We start from the raw sequence: 25,193 nt of genomic DNA, 5'->3' as shown, positions 1-25,193 counted from the left end.
CGCTTCGTCCCAGGAAAGACTCATCTCCTTCAGCTCCATCATCACTGTTCTTCGCCAGGTGTTCTTTGGTCTACCCCTCTTTCTCTTCCCAACTGGGGTCCATCTCAAGGCAACTTTGGGTAACCTTTCATTGGTCATCCTCAATACATGGCCGAGCCATCTTAACCTCCGTCTCCTTATCTCAAGGGACATATGCAAGCTACCTGTCTTATAAAGTTCCTCGTTCGAGATTCTATTTGGCCAAAAGATGTTGCAGATCCTACGTAAGCAGCTATTGTGGAAGACGTCAACCTTTCTCATATCCTGTTTTGTTACTCTCCAGCACTCGGAGCCATATAGCAGGACAGACTTAACATTGCTGTTGTAGAGCCCGAGTTTGGTTTTAAGGCTATATTGTTTAGACTTCCAGATGTTTCGAAGTTGGCTGAAAGCACCTCTTGCTTTGTTGAGAAGCGTCTTGATGTCTTTTTGCGTTCCACTTTCACTGCTTATGAGGCTTCCGAGGTATGTAAAGTCTTCTACACATTCCAACGCCTCTCCATCGATGGTGATTGGAGGTGCTGTTGGGACATTGATGCACATCACCTGGGTCTTTTTCTGGTTGATGTAGAGACCAGTTCGCTTTGCATAATTGCTTAGCCGGTCAGACTTCTCCTGGAGGTGGCTACGAGTGGATGACATGACTGCCAGATCGTCTGCAAAGTCAAGGTCTTCCATAAAGGAGAACAGGGTCCATTGGATTCCACGGGGACGGTCTGATGTAGTTTGATGCATAATGGTAATCAGGAACAGAATAGGGGAGAGGATGCAGCCTTGTCTTACTAACTGTATATTAATCCCTATCTGTGTATATAGGATGAGGACCCATTCTAACTGTATATAATCTGTGTATATAGGATGAGGACCAATTCTAACTGTATATAATCTGTGTATATAGGATGAGGACCCATTCTAACTATCATCTCTATCTGTGTATATAGGATGAGGACCCATTCTAACTGTATATAATCTATCTGTGTATATAGGATGAGGACCCATTCTAACTGTATATACTCTCTATCTCTGTATATAGGATGAGGATCCATTCTAACTGTATATAATCTCTATCTGTATATAGGATGAGGACCCTGACAGCAGTTGGCTGTTGTTATGTGAGGAGGACCTGATCTCCCTGTTGTCCCAATTCCCCTTCCAGCAGCTCTATTCACACATGCTTGGGATGAGCAAGCAGGGTTAGTGAATCTGTCTTGTCTGCCTGTCTGTCTGCCTGTCTGTCTGTCTGTCTGTCTGTCTGTCTGTCTGTCTGTCTGTCTGTCTGTCTGTCTGTCTGTCTGTCTGTCTGTCTGTCTGTCTAGTGGTTAAACCACTGTACGAGCTGACCGGTCTGTTCTTGTTGCAGGTGTGTATGAACCCCAGGCCTGCTCCAGTCAGAAGATGATGCGTGTGTTTGCTTTTGCTTCCTCACTCATTGAAGTTCTGGCTATCGGTCTACAGACCTACAACAGGGCCCGGTATAGGCAACTAGTGAAACGCATTGGACAGACTATACGGTCAGTGTATATATACTAACACACACACACACACACACACACAAAAATCACAAGATCCCCTCCAGATGTATTTGAAACTTGGAACTCCCAAGTTTCCAGCTTGTATTCTTTTAAGACACGTCAGTACCTACTCGAAGCTAAAGGTATCATGTTACCTCATATTGGACCAAGATAGGTTTGACTTCTTAGTGACATCACACACATACAACTCAGATTTCAGGGAGGTACAGTGAAGCTCTCCCTCTCCAGGGGAAGAATGTGAAAAAAGGCACTTTGGTGACAAGTTCTGCATAAATAGTTTAGCCTCCAAGAGGACTTGACCATAAAGAAGAGATGATTTTGAGTAGAGGGGATCTTATGCATAGCACACATACACTACACACCATCACACTCCCTCATCAGAATATGAGTCAATACATTAATACAATTATGAATACCGTTGTCCTGTTTGTCTTTCCTCAGAATGACTGTGTGTTACGTCAGTGACCATTGGGCCCAGTATGTCAGTGTGACTGGTTCTGACGGACCCAGCTCCCACACGCACTCCCTGTCTCTGGACAAGCTTCAGCAGGAGTATGACCACCTGTTCCTCAGAGCTGTCCTCCATGTACTCAGGAACAAGAGGTTGGTGTCTTCATCAGAGTCTTCATCAGAGTACAGTGTTTCTGACTTGGATGTTAAATGCACGGTACCGCCATGGTACGAGGGACGCACCGATACCGACTGGTGTTGGACAATTCCTGGCTAATAAAGGGTTATTCGTATTGGGATAATTGACCTTTAGGTGCAAACTTTATTTGTCTGAGGGAAGCAACAGTTGTGATTGGGTGATCGGGAAAAGAGGGCAGGGTTTGAGATGGGTCAAAAACCTGATACCAAGAGCCATGTGTAACATGTCAGAAGTCAAAGAAAAGCCACTTGATTGGCTGCATTCCTTGGAGAATACAAAGATCATTGATGTCTCTAATGTATAAAATGGGTTGAATCTCAATAATTTCTGTCCTAAACAAATGGCTAATAATAAACTGTTCAGTAGAATGTTTCTCATATTTTTATATTCAGTGTTAATTATATTGTTTACACTGTTTATTTTTTCTCTTATTTTTATATTCAGATCTAATTTAAATTGTATTACCTATATTCTACTATTCCCCTGCCCATACCTGTACCCCCCTCCCCCAGGCTGCTATGACGCCTGAATTTCCCCAAGGGGATCAATAAAGAAATATCTTATCTTATCTTCAGTAATGGATCGGATCGCTACTCAGTACTTGGTATCAGACGATCCTGAAAAGCTACGTGCTTAAGAATGCGTATTGGCACTTTCATAGCGTTATCTGCGCCTCCCTACGTACAGTAGCACCTTTAGACGTGTTGGTATTCAGCGGTCATGTCTCTCTCTCCCAGGTTGGGCATCTGGCTGTTCATGTCTGAGATGCCATACGGAACGCTGTCCAGCTCCATGCTGTGGCGGGTGCTGTACGTCATGCAGTGTGCCGAGACGGCAGGACCGGAGACGGTCGGCACGGCGGACAACACACAAGCCTGCCTGCAGGCTCTCAGAGGTACTGCATACACAGACCAAGTCAAGTCATTTATTTATATAGCGCAAGACCATACAGCAGACAATATAGTAAGACATAGGAGACTAGCCGGTATGTTATAGGAGTAGGACTATGCAACAGACCAGGTCCCACTCCAGCCATATCAGTCATCAACATGAACATTTAAAACGGTGCCCATGTGTTACCTGTGCAGGAACCCCTCTTGGGGTTGGACATTTGAACACAGAAATCTATCGCAATCCTTTTTATAGATTCTAATGACAGAAATTATTAAACATTTTCAGGGAGGTTTTAATATCAATTCTTTCTTTTAATTGAATGGAAATTCTGTCAAGTCTATAATTGTGACAACTTTATGCTCATTCTGTGCCTATGTCTATTTGGTGTCTACATCACTGCTGTGAAGCACTTTGGGCTGCAATTCTTGTATGAAAGGTGCTATACAAATAACATTTATTATTATTATCTGGCATCAAAATCTGAACGCATAATAGAAGATATATCAGTATTGTGTAGACGGGGATCAAAGCTACACTGGAACACAGTTACATTAGGAGGATTTGAATTTGAAACTCATCCATTCATGCTCTAGGGCAGGGGTGCCCAATCTTTTTTGAACCAAGATCTACTTTTTAATTTACCACCTAGCCGAGAGCTACCAGCCAAAATTTGACCTACTCTCGGCTAGTATTAGTATTAATAGTATTAGTGATACCCATTCAATATGCACATGACAGAACATATTATATGGCATATAATATTTTCTGTCATGTGCATATTGAATGGGTATATAATATAATATGATATTTTATATATCATTGTAACGGTGTAGTGTAGCAATTACAAGAATGACGAGACTAACTTCTCACGTTGGGCATGCAGGCAGCATGACCCATTTATTTCACACTCTGCATACACCGACAACACACACACTCAATTCAATGGGCATGAGAAAACATGAGTTTACATTGCCAAAGCAAAAGTGGAACAATACAATCAAAACAAAAATGATATATGTCAAATTAACACATTCAGGGCCATTGGGATGCGTCTAATAAATCTCTAGAGGACCGGCAAATGTAAACAGACGTGGGGCTGTTTGTAGAGCTAAATCTATACTTTATAGTATTGCTATCTGTCCATTCTCATTGTCAATTGAGACCATAAACCGTCCCTTCAAAATGGCTTAAAGAATTTTTTTTTTCCATCAATGCGTTTTCATTTTATAGCGCCGTGAATATAAGCGTTATACGGGATTTGGTCTAGTATATTTCCTGGAAGGTGAGATAAAGGGCTAATACAGTAGCTACTACCGTTATATCCAATGGCATTTCTGTTATACATATGCTACAGTTAAAACTCAAACTGCATATGATCGGCACGATCCTCAAGCATGTATGCATGAAAGGGGGGGGGGGAGGGCGGGGGACGTTGTTTCTGATTATTGATTACCAATAACCGCGTTAGCCTCATTAGCCTCATTCATTGATCGGATGGATGGCTATCAAAACAAGGCCCGATCGGGATGTACTTTACGTGAAAAAGATCTTACCGTGGGCCGGTGGGATCCCCCAAAGCATTTCCCCGTTATCGATCGCCATCTGGTAGATCGATATGTCCATTGGCTGATTATAAATCCCCTTATTGCATAGTGAAATCTGCTATCCAAAACGTAATCCAAGCTACAGGCTGCACATCCAGAATCGAGCTAACTGAAAACTCCATTGAAAGTAAAAAAAAAAGAGTCCACCGTTCAGCCACAGGGCACACTCTATTATCGCAACAGCGCCCCTAAGAGGATCTGGCCGGTAATGCACGTTGGCGAATTCAAAGAGTAGGGTACATCTGCAGTGCCGCTCGGCGACCTTGAATAGGTTATTAAATGGAATAAAAGCAAAAACAACTTGCCATGGATATATCCATGCTTCTGTCCACAACGGGTGGAATCGAAACACGGAGTTCTCTGTGGTCGGGCGCCATTGTGTTAAAAGGGAATAGGAATGATGTGTAAACAGAGCTGTCACATTGCAACTGACAACACACTAGTGTTGTCACGATACTGGAATTTCGAACTTCGATACGATATTCGATACCATTTTCGATACCACAGGGAAAAATGTTAAATCTTAAAATGTAAAAAAATTATAAATTAAGATAAATATATATATATATATATATATATATATATATATATATATATATTGTTTTTAACTAAATTTAGCTTTTTTTGCTGGTCGATTCTCCTCAGCTTCTCTCTGGTACTATAAGAGAAGATAAATATAACACTTTTAAAACCCTTTGTTTATCTTTAGATCAGACATTTAAAAATGATCTAATCTTAGAAATTAAGTAAAGTTAATAGTACTGCATGTTAAACATAACAGATTGATTGATTGAACATTTTATTAACGGATTGCAGAATGGGTACAATACAGTACGGCTCGATACACACAATTGTTAAGGGGAGGCAGACCAGAGAAAGACTTTCGTCTTGTTTACATCAGGGTCCCCCATTTTCAATTCATCATAACATTTGACATACAGATAAACAGTACTGTTACATCCAGCCATTTATGACATACAAGATATACAGTGCTGTTTAAGAGACAGTTTATAAAAGAGTATATACAGTTAATTTACTTCTGACCATTATAGTCAAAGTATTTTCCTATGAACTGAAACTCATAAGGCTAGCATCATTCAGTTACAGCTATATTGGCCAACATTAGCCAGCTATCTAGCCAGCTACTGCACCACGAACTGCCTACCTTAACCCACAATACAACAGCTATCCAGCCAGCTACTGCACTACGAACTGCCAGCTTGATTGATTGAAAAGCTAGCCAGCTGGCCACCCCCAATCCAGCCAACCGTACAAATTACGGTCTCAGCCAATCACATCGATTTGTACAGTTAGTTAGCTAGCCATTCCATTTGCGAATTAAAAGGTAGGCCAGTATTAGCTAGCTAGTAGCTAACGTTAGCCAACTGAGAACGATAGCTAGCTAACCAACAGCTGCAAGCCTGCAAACAACAACGCTGTTGATATAATGAGCTATCCGTAGTAGGGCTGACCTAATTTTTTTTGGGAATTCGAAGCTTTGGGGCCGAGATTCGATTTTAAATTCGAAGCTTCGAGATACATATTTTTATTTATTATTATTATTATTTTTTTTTTTATGTTGTGGGACTTGTACAGCACTTTGTTCAACTTTGCCAGTGCTGTAAAGTTTAAACCTTTTTAAATCTTAGACAAACAAAACACTTAGCTTTCATGAAATATTGTAAGCTGTCATTTGAGGCTTTATAAAAGCAGCATAATGAACACAAATCTGTCAGTGCCGAGTCCGACCTCATCTTAAATAACAAACAGCATTGCTTGTTGTAGTTAACAAAGAGAGGCAGAGTTGATTTTGCAAAAAAGAAGAAAAAATAATCGAATTTTATTAATCGAGATCTACTTTAACACTTTGGCTGCCTAAGGTTAAATTCATGATATACCATAGATTGCCAGCGCTATTTGTCTATGGAGAAAGTCCCCTTCTTTGCAGGGCTATAACTTTTTAAATTCTATTGCTACATTGCCATTATTAGGGCCCATTCAAAGTCCTATATGTATTGTTCATTGTGTAGCAACGTTAAACTTTTTCATTCACATATTCATAGTAAAGTATGGTCTAATGTATAAGTATGTTTTCATCTCTTTCTGCAGCTTTCTCCAGAACGTGATATATAGCCCCAAATGCATTATATTGATGATGAAATACAGTTTGATGGCAATCAGCGCGATATAAAAAATTCCAACTAGACGTACTTCTAGAAGTTACTACACGTCATCTGATGTTGGGCGAGGGGGCGTTTATAATTCCGTGGGCAGCGTTATACCAATCATCTAATGTGGGTCAAATGTTGATAATAGCAGTTAGTATCGAAGACGGTAACGTTACACGCTGAAACTCACCCCAGTCTCCGCGCGCCGTTAGGCGATCATCGTAGAGTAGAAATCTTATCATTATGGGATATATTTTTACCCGGTCCATCTCCAGCTTGTATAATGGTATATACGTCCAAATCATGTTGTTTATCGAGTTATTGCCAATCGATCACCGTGTAGCGTGACGAGCCAGAGTCCCATGACCTATAGCGAGCGCCCGGAAGTACTACGGACGTCTAGGACAACCTCTATGCCACATCCTGTTTGGCGATTGCGCCGATCGGCCACCAGATGGCGCTCCTGAACCGCCAGAGAGCTCAGTGGGTCCTGCTGGTGGATCTCAGGCCAGCGGAGGGGACATATGAATCCGATCGCAGATTTTTGAAATATTGATATAAGGACGACGTAACGCGTCCTCCGGCAACTTTAGCATGGCCAGCAAAGACGTCTAAAGACGGTTCCCGGCAGTCAAAGTGTTAAATCAGCCCGCGATCTACCTGTCGATCGCGATCGACTGGTTGGGCACCACTGCTCTAGGGTAATGTGTTTACAATCCATCTCCCAAGTGTATTTACACTCCGGTTTAAACATTGCCTCGTTCCCTAACGATACACGGTCTAGAAACCTCTTTTATCTGCTCTGGAATGTTAATGCCAGGTGTTAAAGGGGCTTAATCCAGTTGTCCAGGACTGTTATTGACAACCTGTGGGACTTGTTGTTTCAATCCTGATGAATTGAAAATGGGGGACCCTGATGTAAACAAGACGAAAGTCTTTCTCTGGTCTGCATCCCCTTAACAATTGTGTGTATTGAGCTGTACTGTATTGTACCCATTCTGCAATCTGTTAATAAAGTTTTCAATCAATCAATCAATCAAAACCTACTTTGTGATATTACAGACCCAGGGCACCAGGAGAGGTTTGAGTGCTGGCTATGTGAGGTCAACAGCTCTGACGGCATCTCCCTGCTCACCGCGCTGGCACACATGGCCACGCCCAACCAGCACTCTGACTCCGCCTTCATCACCACCATCACCCTGCTCATATACCAGGTACAGAAGCATTACTTCTCATTTGCCTTTCTTTTCTCCACCTCTTACCCTCTCCTCCCTTTTCTTTTATCTTACTGCCCTTGCTTTCTTTCTTTCCTCTGACTCCGGTCTCCTCTCCATCCCCACCACCAACCTGCGCACTGTCGGTCCCAGAGCCTTCTCTGTTGCCACACCCACCCTCTGGAACTCCCTCCCTCCAAACATCCACAATGCTACATCCCTGGACTCCTTCAAATCACAACTAAAATCTCACCTCTTCACCAAATGTATCAATGACTCTGCCTGACTTCCCTCTTTTTTCCCAATTGTTTCCCTAATTTCCTTCCCCTTAGTTTGTCCCCCTCCTCTGTTAAGCGCCTTGGGTTTCCTGAAAGGTGCTATATAAATTTAAGAAATCTTTCTTTCTTTCTTTCTTTCTTTCTTTCTTTCTTTCTTTCTTTCTTTCTTTCTTTCTTTCTTTCTTTCTTTCTTTCTTTCTTTCTTTCTTTCTTTCTTTCTTTCTTTCTTTCTTTCTTTCTATCCCTCCCTCCATCAATCACTGTGTATCTTCCCCAGGTCTCCTATGTCGGTGTCTCCACCAGGGAAACATACTCCAAGGTGGGGCGGGAGCTCCTGGCTGCCATAGCAACGGCCCATCCGTACGTCATCTCTGTGCTGCTGGAGAGGCTGAGGGAGACCATAGAGACTGTAGGCATGGTGGGTACAGTAGCACTCGTTCTATTACACTTCCCACAAACATCTCAACTGCAGGTTCTAGATGAGCACAATATGTTCCATTATGTTGTAAATAGAAGTTACTAGATTAACCCAATTAGTTGCCCCATATCTCCTAAATATATGACCTAGGCTATACCTATTATTGTGTGTTTCTGTGGCTGTGTGTGTATTCATTCATTCACCACATGCCTTGATGGTGACCTCTAGGCAAAAGAGCCCCGCTTGGTATTGCATTTTGGTAAACAAAGACTGTAAACGAGTACCTCACTGTCATCCTCTGCCCTAGAGCTCGCTGTTTTGAGGACATTACAGGTTCTACCTTTTGAAGGACAGGTATGACTAGCGGTGACTGACTGACTGCATGTGTCTGTAACAAGGTGGCGTTGTACCTGTGTAAAGAGCTGCCCCTGTACCTGTGGAGGCCGCGGCCAGAGGAGGTGTGTGTGACCGGGGCCTGGCTGCTGCAGCACCCCCTCTCTGCGGTGGAGAACCGGCTGGCTTGCGTCATCCTGGAGGGCCTGAACTGGGGCTACACACCGGTAATGGAACCACAACACATGGGTGTTTAGATTACATTAGATTATATTACATTAGATTAAAATGTATTGTCATTATGCAACACAAGTACAGTACAACGGAAGTTTGGCATCCAACCAGAGTGCAAATGTAACAGTAAAGTGCAATAGTAATATACAATGTACAGGTGATTAAACTGGGTATAAAATATATAAATTAGTACTACTGAGTATAGTGCTAATCAGATTTATGTACAGCGATACAGGTATAAAGACACTATGGTAGTAGTCATACTGTCCAGCAGCGTAACTAGTAAAAGTAGGTAAGGGATATATAGTATCTACAGATATGTAAAAAAGGATTATATGCAGGTATGTACAGACAGATGTGGATAGATATATATACGGTAAAAATAACTATATACAGTACCGTATATATACGGTATATACAGCATTATTGTACATGCTATCATACAGAGTTATATGGGTTATATCCAGGTGTATAAGTAGGTATATAGAAGGATTGTATGCAGGTATATTCAGACATATATATATATCTATGTGATAAATATAAATGTGTATATATAGGGTATATGTAAGGGATAATGTATAGCTACGAGGTCATTGTCGCAAAATAATTGACCGACACAGAGTTTAAAATACCGAGGCGCCGCGCCGAGGTGTTTTAAACGTCAGTGAAGGTCAATTATTTTGCGACAATGATCGAGTATAGCTATACATTATCCCGCTTATTACATGGCTAACTTACTAACAATATACCTAATTCATTTTACATCGACAAGACGAGATCAAATGCAGACGCAGTTCTGTTCTGGCTCTGCTGTCATCGTCACACACACTCCGCTGTCAGTGCAGCCAGCAGGTGTGTCTGATTGGCTGCACTGATGCAGTGTGTCAGTGGCCTTGATTGCGAACAGCTGCGCACAGCGGTCATTATTGTTCGGCAGAGGTCCGTTATCGAGTAATAACGGACCTCTGACGAGCGCTATTGACCAATCACAAGCAAGCATTTCGGCGAATGTGAAAACGCCATGTAATAAAAAGCATTATTGTACACACGATCATACAGAGTTATATGGGTAGACTACAGTATGAGGTAGGTAGTTATGATGATTGTTATTATTATTAGTAGGGCTGGGTATCGCCACTGATTTCCCGAATTGATTCGATTCACAAGGTCCCGAATCGATTCGATTTCCTATTTAAATTAGATTCCGATTCACAAGGTCCGGCATCAAATCGATTTCCGTTTCAATTCTATTCAATGCTATAAAATGTACCCCTGGTCTACACCCTCCCCAGACCGACAGTGGGGCAATGCGCGCAACAACCAGGAAGGGAATTGGCATAACGACTAAATTGGGGGATTAAAAAAAAAATATATATATACATTTTTCTTTTCTTTTTTTTTAAGATCGATCTTGGGATTTTATTAATTTTTTTGGTCCACTTTTTCCTCCTCCTTTTTTCAATTTTTTCTCCCATCCCAATTTAGCCGTGCCAATTCTCCCCTGTCTTGAACGTTGCTCGCATATGCCCCCCACTGGCCAGTTGTAGGGAGGATAGAAGCCTTGCATCACATGTCCCCTCCGATACATGTGGAGGCAGCCTGTCACATCTTTTCACCTGCCAGCGCAGACTCTCATTGGCGAGGTGTAACGTGTGGGAGGCTCACACTACCCCCGCCATTTTCCTGTCTCTGCTGTGCAGGCGTCCCCCAACCGACCTGTAGGAGTCGCTGTCCACAACGTCCAGATTACCACCCATCGACTTCCACCTGCTAACTCTGCCAATTGAGTTAGTATGACGGCCGGCCCAAGCCGGAGGCGACACCGACAGCCGGAGCCGAACCCGGTGTCTCTTGCGTTGGTGACGAGCGCAATGTCCGCTGCGCCACCCAGCCGCCCGATCATGGGATTTTATGAATCGATAATCACTAATTCAAATGAAGATCGATTCAGAATCGGAAAATCTATTTTTTTAACCCAGCCCTAATTATTAGTATAGTGTGTGTGTGTGTGTGTGTGTGTGTGTGTGTGTGTGCGTGTTATTCACAATGCTCCAGTAGCTCCAAATGACGAGATACAGACCTAGTACAGTCTTGACTGAGTCAGTCTGCCTGTAGGATGGATCCCTGGTGCTGCCCGCCGGTTGCCACAGTGACGTGGCTCTGCTGGTGGCTGAGGCCTATCAGAGGTACCTCACAGACAAACCCTACAGCGGCCTCATATCAGAGGGCATCAAACAGGTAACCTTCACATTACATTCCCCTAACACGAATTCAGTGTCAAATACTGTAGAAGATCATGCACTCAAAACATCACACGATGGTTATAGCAGTAACTGTTCATGGTAGTTCAATGGTGTGGGCTCTATTTCTCTTTGACCCTTTTCTAGTATTTTTCTGTCCTGCACCTAGCATGTAGTTGTTTGAAAGTGCATGCTTCTTGTTTAAATTTTTTATTTTTAATTAGATTAGATTAAAATGTATTGTCATTATTAGGGTTGTCAGTTTATCGCGTTAATTATATGAATGAATTACACAGCAAATTATCGCATTATGAAAATTAACTCAAAATTAATAAAAAAAAGAATATATATATATATATATTTTTTTTTTTATTAAATTAATTCCATAAGAACGTAGAATACACATTTAGAGACTTTTTTTTAATATGGTCCATTTGCATGTTCTTGGTATCTGATTCTAGGGACATCTATGGATCTCAGGGAATGTATTCCCAGTGTCAGAAATACTGTGTCTATTACTAGGCGTGAGTAAATTGTGATGAAACAAATGAGAATATAAATTAAAAAAAAATTATCTTTGACTGTGAATAACACCATGCTAAAATTGACCAGACCTGAAAAATCGAAGCAAATTAATAAATGGAAGATGATTAACACATTCCACGTCAAACGGCTTACGACGTGTTTCAAGTTCATACGAATTCTGCCAATCCACGGCGTACGACGTTATTGAGATCATATTTCATTTTTTCGCTATGTTATTCATAATTCCCTCATGGAGCCTTGTCTGATGCAGTGGGAGCATGCACAACTCTGCAACGCTCAATACTGCCACCTGGTGGATGATCGGCGAGTTGCCAAACCGGAAATGGACGAGTCGATCTCGGTGCGTCTGGTAAATGTGTCCGGCACTCGCATATTGTTGCGGGACTGTATACACACGTCTGTGTGTAGCGATCGCTGCCATAACGCAATAATCGATACGATTTGGCCGTTTATTATGATTATACAAACCGGAAATGGATTTAGGAGATCGCCGTCAAATAAGTGGGATCTTTTTCCTCCAGTCTCATCGTCGAACGGTAAGAGGACGCTGACGTTACTTTCAGCCTGTTTGTTTATTATCCATGCAAACTGCTCTGATCAATATATCACCCATACTACATAAAGCATTTACTGGCGATCACGGAATTATAAACGACCCCCCCCCCCCGTTCATCCGCGCATGATCAGTCATAACGTTTAGGATCATGTACAGTTGACATTTTTAATATAGCGTGTATCGCCAACAAACGGCATTTGATAATCTATATATGCGTTTATGCCTATATCTCACGTTCTAGGAATTACTGCAGAAAACGATAAAAACATATTTATATTCTAGACGGTATTTTCGTATGAATCTATGAATGAAAAAGTTAAACGTTCCTAGATCCTGAACGATAGATAATCGATGTTGCATGGGCCATAGTAATGTCAATTTAGCAATACAATTTAAAAAGTTATAGCCCTGCAAAGAAGGTGAACATCTCCATAGGCTTACAGTGCTGGCAGAGAGTCTTATAAGATGCTCAAATTGCGTGGCAGGGAATGTGTTAAACAGAAGGTTTTGTAGATACAGTACTGAATTCTGCCATCCGGACACATGCAATTTGAAATATGATTATAGAATATCAGGCATAAAATGGTTATGCGATTAAAATGCGATTAATTAGACTAATTAATTACAAATCCTGTAATTAATTAGATAAAAAATAATTATTATATAATTATACATCACAAGTACAATATGTTTGGCATCCAACCAGAGTGCAAATGTAAGAAGAGAAGAAGTCTTTATTTGTCATGCAGCAACACACACATGTAAGATGGATGACACACACACATGAGATGATGAAGATCTTTTGGGGAGAACATGCAAACTGGTCCCCCAAGCGGGAATCTAACCCAGGACCTTCTTGCTGTGAGGCGACAGTGTTAACCAGTACACCACCGTTCTTCCTATAGTAAAGTGCCAGTAAAGTGCAATTTTCTCTCACGTCTCTCAGGTGTCCTACCTGGCCAGTGTCCTCCGACTGGGCGTGTCTGCCGAAGCGTCTTTCAGTCAGTGGGCATGGCAACTGTTGCTAAGGCTGAAGCTCCATGGCAATGCTCGGAACCCTCAGGCAGCCTGGTCTGCTCCCGGCTCGGCCTCTGCCCCCTCTCCGGAGCTCACGCACGCTCCCAGCATGCGCTCTGTTCTCCGGGCCGTTAAATCGGGCATACCCATTGGCTCCTACCTAACCCTCGCCATGACTACCGTGGGTCACAGGTTCGTAGACACGCATATCCGATACATAACACGTGGTCTGGTTAACATGAGAAAGCACTCACTCATGCTGCACACGCCCACACTTATGGCCACAAAGAAAGGTCACTTTAAAAATAGTATAGTAACAGTGTATTGCACTACCAAGGGACCTAGCATGTCCTTCATGCTCTGTAAATAACTATGTACAAATACCGTGATGTCCCACTATGTTACCCGTTTATTGCACAATGTTGTCTATTGGATTCTATTATATGTTGTACTACTGTATTGCACATCATTGCGGGCAAGACCACCCGCATTTCATTGTATACTTGTATGCCGTGACAAATAAAACTCTTGACTTGACTTGACTTGACTTGTCTTGTGTAGCTCAGTGGGTAGAGCAGACTTAGCACTGTGAGCTTTGGATGAGAAGCATCCTCACTATGGTGTATGTTATGTTAAATGTGCATGTCATTGTTTTCTCTTCCCGCCATCATCAGCCTGGAACAGTTCTGTACTGAAGGAGTCGTGTTGTTGAAGAGTCTCATTCAGTCTCGCCACCTGAAGGCTGCAGTGCATCTCCTGGACAACATCCTGCCTCCTACCTACCCTCTCAGCTTCTACCTGCTCAAGAACACTCAGTAAGACACTACAGCCACCCTCTCAGCTTCTAAAAAAACATCTTAATCATTATCATTTAGAAAATGTTTCATTCATGCCTCTGTTCTCTGTTCCCCTCTTCCTCTCAGGTTTGTGAGTTGTATCCAGTTCTTCCTGCAGTGTGACAGTGTGTGCCCCCAGGGTGTAACGCAGCAGGTGACCCATCGGGTGGCGCCACTCCTCACAGGGGGCGTTTATGGAGACTACGTCCGTCTGCTCAACAGCGTCATACAGGTGCGGCCCTAGTCCATCGGCCGAGAACATTTGCACCTCATTCATGAGGATGTGTTGTGAATGAGATGCTGCTAAACACCAGGGCCCTCATTTATCAACAATGCGTAGAAAGTGTTCTATTGCCGTTCCTACGCACGGAATTTAGAATGTGTGTACGCACAGAAAAATCGGGATTTATCAACCGTGCGTACACGGGTCCTACGCACACTCCGTGTTTATAAATACCATTTGTTCTACCGTCTATGCTCGTGCATGATTATCCATATATGGTAATGAAACACCCCCATGGGATGTGAAATAATGGTCTAAGCCGAGCGAACAATGAGAAACTTCACTGAGAGCGCGATTGATCATGGAGGTGTAACCAACAAATTGAACATATACAGCATTTCCCGTTGTGATTGTGAACAATCTTATTTGGAAACCGGACACACAGACTAATAGTATTTAGCGTTTTATTTTAAACAATATTTAATCGTATGATTATAGATATTTTTAGAGAATAAATAAATCCAATGAAGTTGTCAAGTTCACAGACAACTCCGCTGAGGAGGAGGGAGCGTGTAGACTATCTTCGGTGCGCCGGGAGCCAAGGATGTTGACTGACCCAGTCCTGCTACAGAACCAGCACATTGACAGAAATAAATGACAAGCTGACCCGACATTAACTGCACTGTAATGACTGAAATGAAATCAATTTCAGCAGGCCAACTCTGCGCTCTACAATGCCTATTGTGATCTCCGTGGTTTTGGTCAGTCATTATGGCTTCAGTGGATAACCCTGATCTGAATTTAAGTGATGTTTTAATTACAGATACCCCAGTAATAACATTACAATTGAATTAAATACAATTAGGCCTGAATGAGTCGTGTTCCTCCCAGCCACCGGCAACGACATTATCAGCCAAAATGCGCATCGCAGATTATCTGTACATTGACCGAGTGGAATCCCGTTCACATTACTGGATTTGTTTATTGATGGAGCTTTGAAAGCTACATCGGTACAGTCTATGTTGGGTAACCTGGCGTAAAATACTCTCTTGGCCTCCTGTTATTGATATATGGATGTTGTATGTAGTTGGGGGTTGGGGAAATTACGACATCCAACACTGCGTTTTGCTCCACGCTCCAATGTGGGTCTCAAATTGCGGTACAAATCGAGGAGAATGTGTCTCGGGTAGCGGACTCTACTTAATATTATTATGTTCTCTCTGCAATTAGACTGCCCCTCATTCATTCATTCATTCCTATCTGCTTTCTCTGAAAACAGTTCCCCGCGGAGCGCAGTCAGCGCACCCCGTAGTATTCCGATAATGCTATATATAAACCATGCTGCATTCATTCAGAAAGAAAGACCTATTCCAAATGCTATATTTATAGGGTTTGACAATAATTACACTAATGTCGCTATTTTATAATGAACTATAATGAATTACGGATCATATGAACACGTCAGTGTTGAAAGTAAACTAATGCATGAAAGTCCGTCTCATGGTGCGTGCAGTCTTCATATTCTACCGCTGGGCGCCAGGTACACACGGTCTGGGCTGTGCGTATATAGACGCACTAAGTCAAGCACACGTTCAAATTGATAAGTCCCACACTTTGCTTAGAAATGATCGTACGAGGGGAGCTCCAGTAGCTCACCGCGTACCTCGAACGCTATTTCGGCGTCGGGGACAACCGTGCGCGTCACGGATCTGGGGTACACGAGTTCGACTCCCGGACTCGCCCCAGTAGCTCACCGCGTACCTCGAACGCTATTTCGGCGTCGGGGACAACCGTGCGCGTCACGGATCTGGGGTACACGAGTTCGACTCCCGGACTCGCCGTATTTTCTCAGAGTGTCTTTCCCCCCATCTATACCCCATTCAACCTGTTTCTGTCGGTCATACTTGACCAGAAAAAGCGATAAACGCGAAAAGAACCAGCTGACTGGTCAAAGTTTAAAAAAAAGAAATGATCGTACGCACGGGTTACGCACATATCTGTGCGTACGCACCATTGATAAATGAGGGCCCAGGAGAAGTCATGTTATAATAATAGTGAATATTTTCAAATGTTAAAACTAATTCAAGTTTCAAGTTTCTTTATTAGTTGTCATACAAAAGTACAGAATACTTTTATATAAAATGCTTCTTTCTGTTTTGCTCCAGAGATTGTGCTAGATAAAAATAGATAAGTATAAAATAAGTATAATAAGTATAAAATAGAAGTCAAGTACAAAAGTGTTCAATATATATACATATATACAATATACAATGCAGAGTAGAAAAGTAACTGAACATCTTCTCCAAAGAATGTCACTCATATTTTTTGCCTTTGTTGAGGATTTGGGAGACAGACCTGTAACTAAGGGGTACAATTCCCTGACTGTATTGATAAGTATGGTATCATTAAACCACTACCGCTTTATGTACTTTAATTACTGGCCATACATATACTGGCCGTAGTAAAACAACACAGTATACAGGTAGTAAAAAACAACACAGGCAGTGTAAACAATTTGATCAATATGGTCAATATAATTTACTATCTGACTAGCTGAGGAATATTCACATTATTCACAGTGTCACATAAGGTGCAGTATGCATGAGGTAGTGTTATAATTTACTATCTACTGAGTATACATTATTCACAGTATCACGGTATCCACTGAAATATACATTATTCACAGTATCACAGTAGCCACATAGGGTGCAGTAAGCCTAAGGTAGTGTAGGTTGTCCTCCTTGGGTTCCTATAAGTCCCAGGTCAATGTCTGGTAGCAGTCGCTGTCGCTGCCCCCTGTTGTGGAGCCTGGAGGCTGCTAGTCGCTGCCCACTGTTGTGGAGCCTGATGGCCGCTGGTATGAAGGACTGTCCGAGGCGGTTAGTTGAGTGTCGGGGGGGAATGAGTCTGTGGCTGATCGAGCTTCTCATCTTGACTAGCTCGTCGTAGAGGGGGTGGTAGGGGTTCTCCATGATGGCAGCCAGCTTCCTTATCATCCCCCTCTCTGCCATCACCTCAAGTCTAGGTAGCTCGACTCCCACCACGGAGCTAGCCTTCCTCACCAGCTTGTTGAGCTTGTTGGTGTCCCTTGAGTTGATGTAGCCTCCCCAGCATGCCACAGCATAGAAGAGGATGCTGGCCACAACAGACTGGTAAAAAGACTGCAGCAGTCTGTTGCACACATTGAAGGACCTGAGTCTCCTCAGGAAGAACAGCCTGCTCTGTCCCTTCCTGTAGAGGGCCTCTGTGTTGTCCGACCAGTCCAGTTTATTGTTCAGGTGTACCCCAAGGAACTTGTATGAGTCCACCATCTCCACATCCACCCCTCGGATGGAGATGGGAATCGGGGGGGGGGGCCTCTTCTTGCCCCTCCGGAAGTCCACCACCAGCTCCTTGGTCTTACTGGTGTTGAGTTGGAGGTGGTTGCTGTCGCTCCACCCCACGAAGCTCTCCACCAGGGCTCTGTACTCATCCTCATCATCGTCGGTGATGTAGCTTACGATGGAGGAGTCGTCTGAGAACTTCTGCAGGTGGCACCCGCTTGAGTTGCGGCAGAAGTCTGAGGTGTAGAGGGTGAAGAGGAAGGGTGACAGCACAGTTCCTTGGGGGGTGCCGGTGTTGCTCACCAGTACGTCAGACTGACTGTCCTTTAGTCTGACGTACTGTGGCCTCTCAGTGAGATAGTCCTTGATCCAGGCCACCAAGCCGTGCTGCATCGCCGAGAGCTTCTCCGCTAGCAGTGACGGCTGGATGGTGTTGAAGGCGCTGGAGAAATCAAAGAACATAATCCTCACTGAGCTGCGCGGCTTCTCCAGGTGCGTGTACGCTCTGTGGAGCATGTAGATGATGGCATCCTCCACCCCGATGTTTGCCTGGTATGCAAACTGCAGGGGGTCGAGGGAGTCACGCACCAGGGGCTTGAGGTGTTGCAGGACCAGTCTCTCAAACGTCTTCATGACGTGTGACGTCAGAGCGACTGGCCTGTAGTCGTTGAGGGTGCTGGGACGTCCCTTCTTGGGCACCGGGACAATGCAGGAGGTCTTCCAGAGCTGGGGCACCCTCTCCAGCCTCAGGGAGAGGTTGAAAAGATGCTGGAGCGGTGCTGCCAGCTGCTCCGCACATACCTTGAGCACCCTGGGATTGGTGTTGTCCGGTCCTCTGGCCTTGTTTACATTAATCCTGGAGAGCTGCCTACTGACCTGACTGATTGTGATCGTCAGGGTTGTAACACTAAAGATGGCGGCAACGACAAAGAATTGCTGCAAAATAAACATACATCTGTTGTTTAAAAATATATATATACCGTAATTCCTCTAATAGTAACCGGGTCTCAAATACAAGCCGGGTCTCTATTAATGGCCGGGTGCGCTCTTGAGCTAAGCAATTATAAGCCGGCCTCCTAATACAAGCCGGGTTACTAATATACTGAGCTGCATACTGAGCTAGTTACTTGATTTCACTGTAACGTTGAAATGACCAGTGACCACCTGTAATTGCACTGTTTACTATTTCATACAGTACTTGGTTTCAATAAATGAACCCAGTACATTTTACTGGGTTCAAACTGAATGTTGATTTATTCATTATGATCCGTTTGAAAATTTGAAATATAGGCCTCCCTCTTATACAGGCCTCCTCCTAATACAAGCCTGGTACCCGCTACAGTTGAAACAAATACAAGCCGGGGTTACTATTAGAGGAATTACGGTATATATATTTTTTTATATATTCGATTTTCTTTTTTATCGATTTTTTTTAATTGTTATCGATATCGTTATTGCGATATCATTTTTGGCCATATCGCCCAGCCCTACCATAAATTGTATCTAACTAATATAAATGCATAACATTTCTAGAGATAACTCATTAAACTGTCCTAGATGTAAAACTAACGAAGGAACATTTATACACATGTTTTGGCACTGTGAAAAATCAACTATTCTGGAATTGTATTCATTAATTTACAAAATCTGTATTGGAAAATGGAATTTGACTTGTCTCCATGTGCCTACTTACTAAATGAATTACCTGAGATCCAGATGGATCCAAAAAAATATATAGATTGCTGGGCGGCTAGGTGGTGTAGTGGGCAAGGCACTCGCCACCAGTGTGGAGACGCTAGGATTCGCGTGTTCGAATCCAGCTCTCCACATTGTTTTCAGTTTAGCTGGTCGTCCGCAGTAATACACATTGGCCGTATTACGGGGAGGGAAAACTGAAGGGTGGGGATCGAACGTTGTGAACAAGCGACTCCTACAAGTCGGTTGGTGCGCCTGCGCAGTAGAATCAGGAAGTGTCGGGGGCAGCGTGAGCCTCCCACGCGTTACTCCTCGACACTGAGAGATCGAGCTGCGCAGGTGAAAAGATGCGACTGCTGTTACCTCAAGTACCGGAGGGGACTTGTGCTATGTATGACTTAGTCCACATTGCAGCCGGCTTGTGGGAGGCAAGAAACAGCGTTCGTGACAGGGGAGGGTTGAATTGGATGATACGAAATTGGGATGGGAGAAAAAATATAGAAAAATGGGAGAAAAAGTGGATCAAAAAAAAAATATATATAGATTGCTGATTATTATAACATACTTTGCCAAGGGGCGGCTACGTGGCGTAGTGGGCAAGGCGCTCGCCACGAAATCTAGAGACGCTGGGCTTGCCTGTTCGAGCCCAGCGCTCCACATTTGCTTTCAGTTTAGCTGGTCGTCCGTACTAATACACATTGGCCGTATTAGGGGGTGGGAAACTGATGGGTGGTGATCGGGCGTTGTGGACAGCGACTCCTACAGGTCGGTTGGTGCGCCTGCGCAGTAGAATCAGGAAGTGTCGGGGGCAGCGTGAGCCTCCCACGTGTTACTCCTCGCCACTGAGAGATCGAGCTGCGCAGGTGAAAAGATGCGACTGCTGTTACCTCAAGTACCGGAGGGGACTTGTGCTATGTATGACTTAGTCCACATTGCAGCCGGCTTGTGGGAGGCAAGAAACAGCGTTCGTGACAGGGGAGGGTTGAATTGGATGATACGAAATTGGGATGGGAGAAAATATAGAAAATGGGAGAAAAAGTGGATAAAAAAAAAAAACATACTTTGCCAAGAAATTAGGGGTGTAACGGTACGCGGATACGTACTGTACCGGCTTAATGTGGTCCTCCGGTACAGTACGCGCTGTCCACCGAGCGATTGCAACGGTATGGAACCTTTTTTTGCGGAACTTAAATCCCCCCGGCCCTAATATAACGTGCACAACTAACCGGATGTTGTTTGTTCATTCCACGCAGCGCGCATCTACACTGAACGTTAGCTGTAATTCAGCATAGCATATTAGCCCGTATGTCGAGTCAATACTAACTGACAAGCCAGAGCCATGTCATTGTTCAACTTTATTGCAAACTTTATCACGCATTTGAAACGGCATCACCCGAATGTGAATATCACTGGTACACGGAAGAAACAGATCCTAGTGCAAACCCAGCTCCCCGCTGCCGGGCCAAAGCAATAACAAACGCCATAGGTGTTTTTATAGCAGCAGATCTGCGACCATACATACGTTGTCGAGAACACTGGGTTTAAGCACATGTTAAAAGTAATATAGCCCCGCTACCTAGTTCCCTCTCGTCCGTATTTCAGCCAGTATAAACTAGCCCCTTTCATGACTGTGATGCAAGCCCTGGCTGCCCCTGTATTCAAGCATCACTAAGTTGGCGCCGAGGAGAGTGGCAGCCTTTTCATAGCAGCTCCCACCCCCTTTACTTCTTATCGCGTTTACTACTTTCTTAATTATTCTTTTTGTGATTATACTTACATAATAGGTGTATAAGTGACTGTGCGTTGCTTTAGACCAAGTTAAGGCATTTGTAACAACTTCTGTGAAGTTAGCTGAGTTAGGCAAGTTCGGTCGAGCACAGCTCTGAACAATGGACAACAACACCGGCGGCAGGCTGGTTTACCCGCGGCAGGACGACAACAACAACAACAACAACAGCAACAACGGCGGGCTGGTTTACCCGAGGGAGGCTCTCCTCTGCTTTCGAAACAGAGTTGCAGAACCACCGAGGAATCTACCAGCCGAAATAAGGATTCGCAGACGGGGAAATCGAGCTGGCACGAGCGTGAAGGACAGGAGAGAGGACAGCAGGAGATTCAAGCCTTACCTGCCCGCTGTCGTCATGGGGAACGTGCGATCGCTGGTCAACAAGACCGACGAGCTCTCAGCCCTGATGATCAACCAGCGTGAGTACAAGGAGGCAAGCCTACTGTGCTTCACCGAATCCTGGCTGAACGAGAACATCCCGGACAGTGCAATAGAACAGGAGGGCTTCACGGTGGTGCGCGCCGACCGGAGTAAACAGAGCGGCAAGCGGAGAGGAGGAGGGCTTGTTGTCTTTGTTAACTCCAAATGGTGCCACCCGGGGCACATCACCATTAAGGAACGTATCTGTTCCCCCGACATTGAACTATTGGCACTGAGTCTGCGGCCATACTATTTACCGCGAGAAATAACACACGTCCTGGCTCTCACTGTTTACATCCCACCCAGCGCGGCGGCGGCGCAGGCGAGCGACGTCATACACTCCACCGTCGCGGCGCTTCAGACAAAACACCCGGATGCATTTATTTTTATCAATGGGGACTTCAACCATGTCAGACTGAACAAGACCCTGACAAACTTCACCCAGTATGTCACCTGCAAAACCAGGGGAGACAAAACTCTGGACCTCCTGTATGCTAACGTGAAGGAGGCTTTCAGTGCGACTTCCCTGCCCCCCCTCGGCCAGTCAGACCACAACCTTGTGAGGCTTGTATCCACATACACGCCTCTCATTAAGAGACAGCCTCCGACCACCATGTCTGTCCCACAGTGGTCTGACGACGTCGAGGAGGAGCTACAGGAGTGTTTCAGGTCGACAGACTGGGATATGTTTGAGAGGGCTTACGGTGATGACATTGATGGACTATCCCACTGCATCACAGACTACATCAGGTTCTGTGAGGAGAGCATCGTACCCACAAAGAGGGTACGCTGCTTCTCAAACAATAAACCCTGGATTAGCAAGGACATTAAACACCTGCTAAACAGGAAAAAGAGGGCCTTCATGGCAGGGGACACTGAGCAGGCCAGGGCTGTCCAAAGGGAGCTCAAAAAAGAGCTAAGGGCAGCCAAGGTCAGCTACAAGGACAGGCTGGAGGGCAGACTACAGGCCAACAACACCAGGGAGGTGTGGGCGGGGGTCAGGAAGATCACTGGTTTCAAACAGCAGGGCACAGCTGTGGAGGGCCCTCCAGAGCGTGCAAACGAGTTCAACTCGTTTTTCAACCGCTTTGACCAGAGTGGCCTCCCCACACCCCTCCCCCCACCCATCGACACCAGCACCAGATCACACCTACAAAGCAGCCCCCCCACCCCCCCACACCCATCAGCAACGGCACCCCACCCCCAACACCAGCAGACTGCCCACCACCCCCAACCCTGACGATCACAACCAGTCAGGTCAGTAGGCAGCTCTCCAAAATTAATGTAAACAAAGCCAGAGGACCGGACAACACCAATCCCAGGGTGCTCAAGGTATGTGCAGAGCAGCTGGCAGCACCGCTCCAGCATCTTTTCAACCTCTCCCTGAGGCTGGAGAGGGTGCCCCAGCTCTGGAAGACCTCCTGCATTGTCCCGGTGCCCAAGAAGGGACGTCCCAGCACCCCCAACGACTACAGGCCAGTCGCTCTGACGTCACACGTCATGAAGACGTTTGAGAGACTGGTCCTGCAACACCTCAAGCCCCTGGTGCGTGACTCCCTCGACCCCCTGCAGTTTGCATACCAGGCAAACATCGGGGTGGAGGATGCCATCATCTACATGCTCCACAGAGCGTACACGCACCTGGAGAAGCCGCGCAGCTCAGTGAGGATTATGTTCTTTGATTTCTCCAGCGCCTTCAACACCATCCAGCCGTCACTGCTAGCGGAGAAGCTCTCTGCGATGCAGCTGGAGCACGGCTTGGTGGCCTGGATCAAGGACTACCTCACTGAGAGGCCACAGTACGTCAGACTAAAGGACAGTCAGTCTGACGTACTGGTGAGCAACACCGGCGCCCCCCAGGGAACTGTGCTGTCACCCTTCCTCTTCACCCTCTACACCTCAGACTTCTGCCGCAACTCCAGCGGGTGCCACCTGCAGAAGTTCTCAGACGACTCCTCCATCGTAAGCTACATCACCGACGATGATGAGGAGGAGTACAGAGCCCTGGTGGAGAGCTTCGTGGGGTGGAGCGACAGCAACCACCTCCAACTCAACACCAGTAAGACCAAGGAGCTGGTGGTGGACTTCCGGAGGGGCAAGAAGAGGCCCCCCCCGATTCCCATCTCCATCCGAGGGGTGGATGTGGAGATGGTGGACTCATACAAGTTCCTTGGGGTACACCTGAACAATAAACTGGACTGGTCGGACAACACAGAGGCCCTCTACAGGAAGGGACAGAGCAGGCTGTTCTTCCTGAGGAGACTCAGGTCCTTCAATGTGTGCAACAAACTGCTGCAGTCTTTTTACCAGTCTGTTGTGGCCAGCATCCTCTTCTATGCTGTGGCATGCTGGGGAGGCTACATCAACTCAAGGGACACCAACAAGCTCAACAAGCTGGTGAGGAAGGCTAGCTCCGTGGTGGGAGTCGAGCTACCTAGACTTGAGGTGATGGGAGAGAGGGGGATGATAAGGAAGCTGGATGCCATCATGGAGAACCCCTACCACCCCCTCTACGACGAGCTAGTCAAGATGAGAAGCTCGTTCAGCCACAGACTCATCCCCCCCCGACACTCAACTAACCGCCTCGGACAGTCCTTCATACCAGCGGCCATCAGGCTCCACAACAGTGGGCAGCGACTAGCAGCCTCCAGGCCCCACAACAGGGGGCAGCGACAGCGACTGCTACCAGACATTGACCTGGGACTTATAGGAACCCAAGGGGGACAAAGTAGACTACCCTGGTACTTTGATTAATGTACACTCAGTAGATAGTAAATTATAACACTACCTCTTGCATACTGCACCTCATGTGACACTGTGAATAATGTGAATATTCCTCAGCTAGTCAGATAGTAAATTATATTGACCATATTGATCAAATTGTTTACACTGCCTGTGTTGTCTTTTACTACCTGTATACTGTGTTGTTTTACTACCTGTACCCCTCCCCCCTCCCCCCATGCTGCTATGATGCCTGAATTTCCCCAAGGGGATCAATAAAGGAATATCTTATCTTATCTTATCTTATCACAGTCATGAAAGGGGTTATGTATAAACAAGCACACGCTACAGTTGTCCATGACTTATCCTCCAAGGCATCTGCTACAGTATATAATAATCTTCAGATTTACTTAAGTGTTATTAGTAGGTTACAGCAGTAAGCATTAGTTTGCTCAGTCAATTATGGC

The 25,193-nt window shown here is 44.9% G+C and overlaps 1 protein-coding gene across 1 annotated transcript in view; it reads left to right on the top strand.

Moving 5' to 3' along the window:
- Positions 1 to 25,193, top strand: part of epg5 (ectopic P-granules autophagy protein 5 homolog (C. elegans)) — a gene marked incomplete at its 5' end in the record, with an annotated part of 131,151 nt that overhangs the window by 32,197 nt on the left and 73,761 nt on the right. The window contains 11 exons of the mRNA XM_084323116.1: positions 1,118 to 1,232; positions 1,400 to 1,550; positions 2,013 to 2,174; positions 2,958 to 3,115; positions 7,949 to 8,100; positions 8,656 to 8,796; positions 9,195 to 9,356; positions 11,479 to 11,601; positions 13,652 to 13,914; positions 14,397 to 14,537; positions 14,646 to 14,790. Of these exons, the coding sequence (XP_084179242.1) occupies positions 1,118 to 1,232; positions 1,400 to 1,550; positions 2,013 to 2,174; positions 2,958 to 3,115; positions 7,949 to 8,100; positions 8,656 to 8,796; positions 9,195 to 9,356; positions 11,479 to 11,601; positions 13,652 to 13,914; positions 14,397 to 14,537; positions 14,646 to 14,790 (1,713 nt within the window). The remainder of the gene's footprint in view (positions 1 to 1,117; positions 1,233 to 1,399; positions 1,551 to 2,012; positions 2,175 to 2,957; positions 3,116 to 7,948; positions 8,101 to 8,655; positions 8,797 to 9,194; positions 9,357 to 11,478; positions 11,602 to 13,651; positions 13,915 to 14,396; positions 14,538 to 14,645; positions 14,791 to 25,193) is intronic.

Source organism: Notolepis coatsorum (assembly GCF_963971535.1).
Source record: "Notolepis coatsorum genome assembly, chromosome: 10".
NCBI classification, from domain to species: Eukaryota; Metazoa; Chordata; class Actinopteri; order Aulopiformes; family Paralepididae; genus Notolepis; species Notolepis coatsorum.
This window is presented reverse-complemented; position numbering and strand designations above follow the sequence as displayed.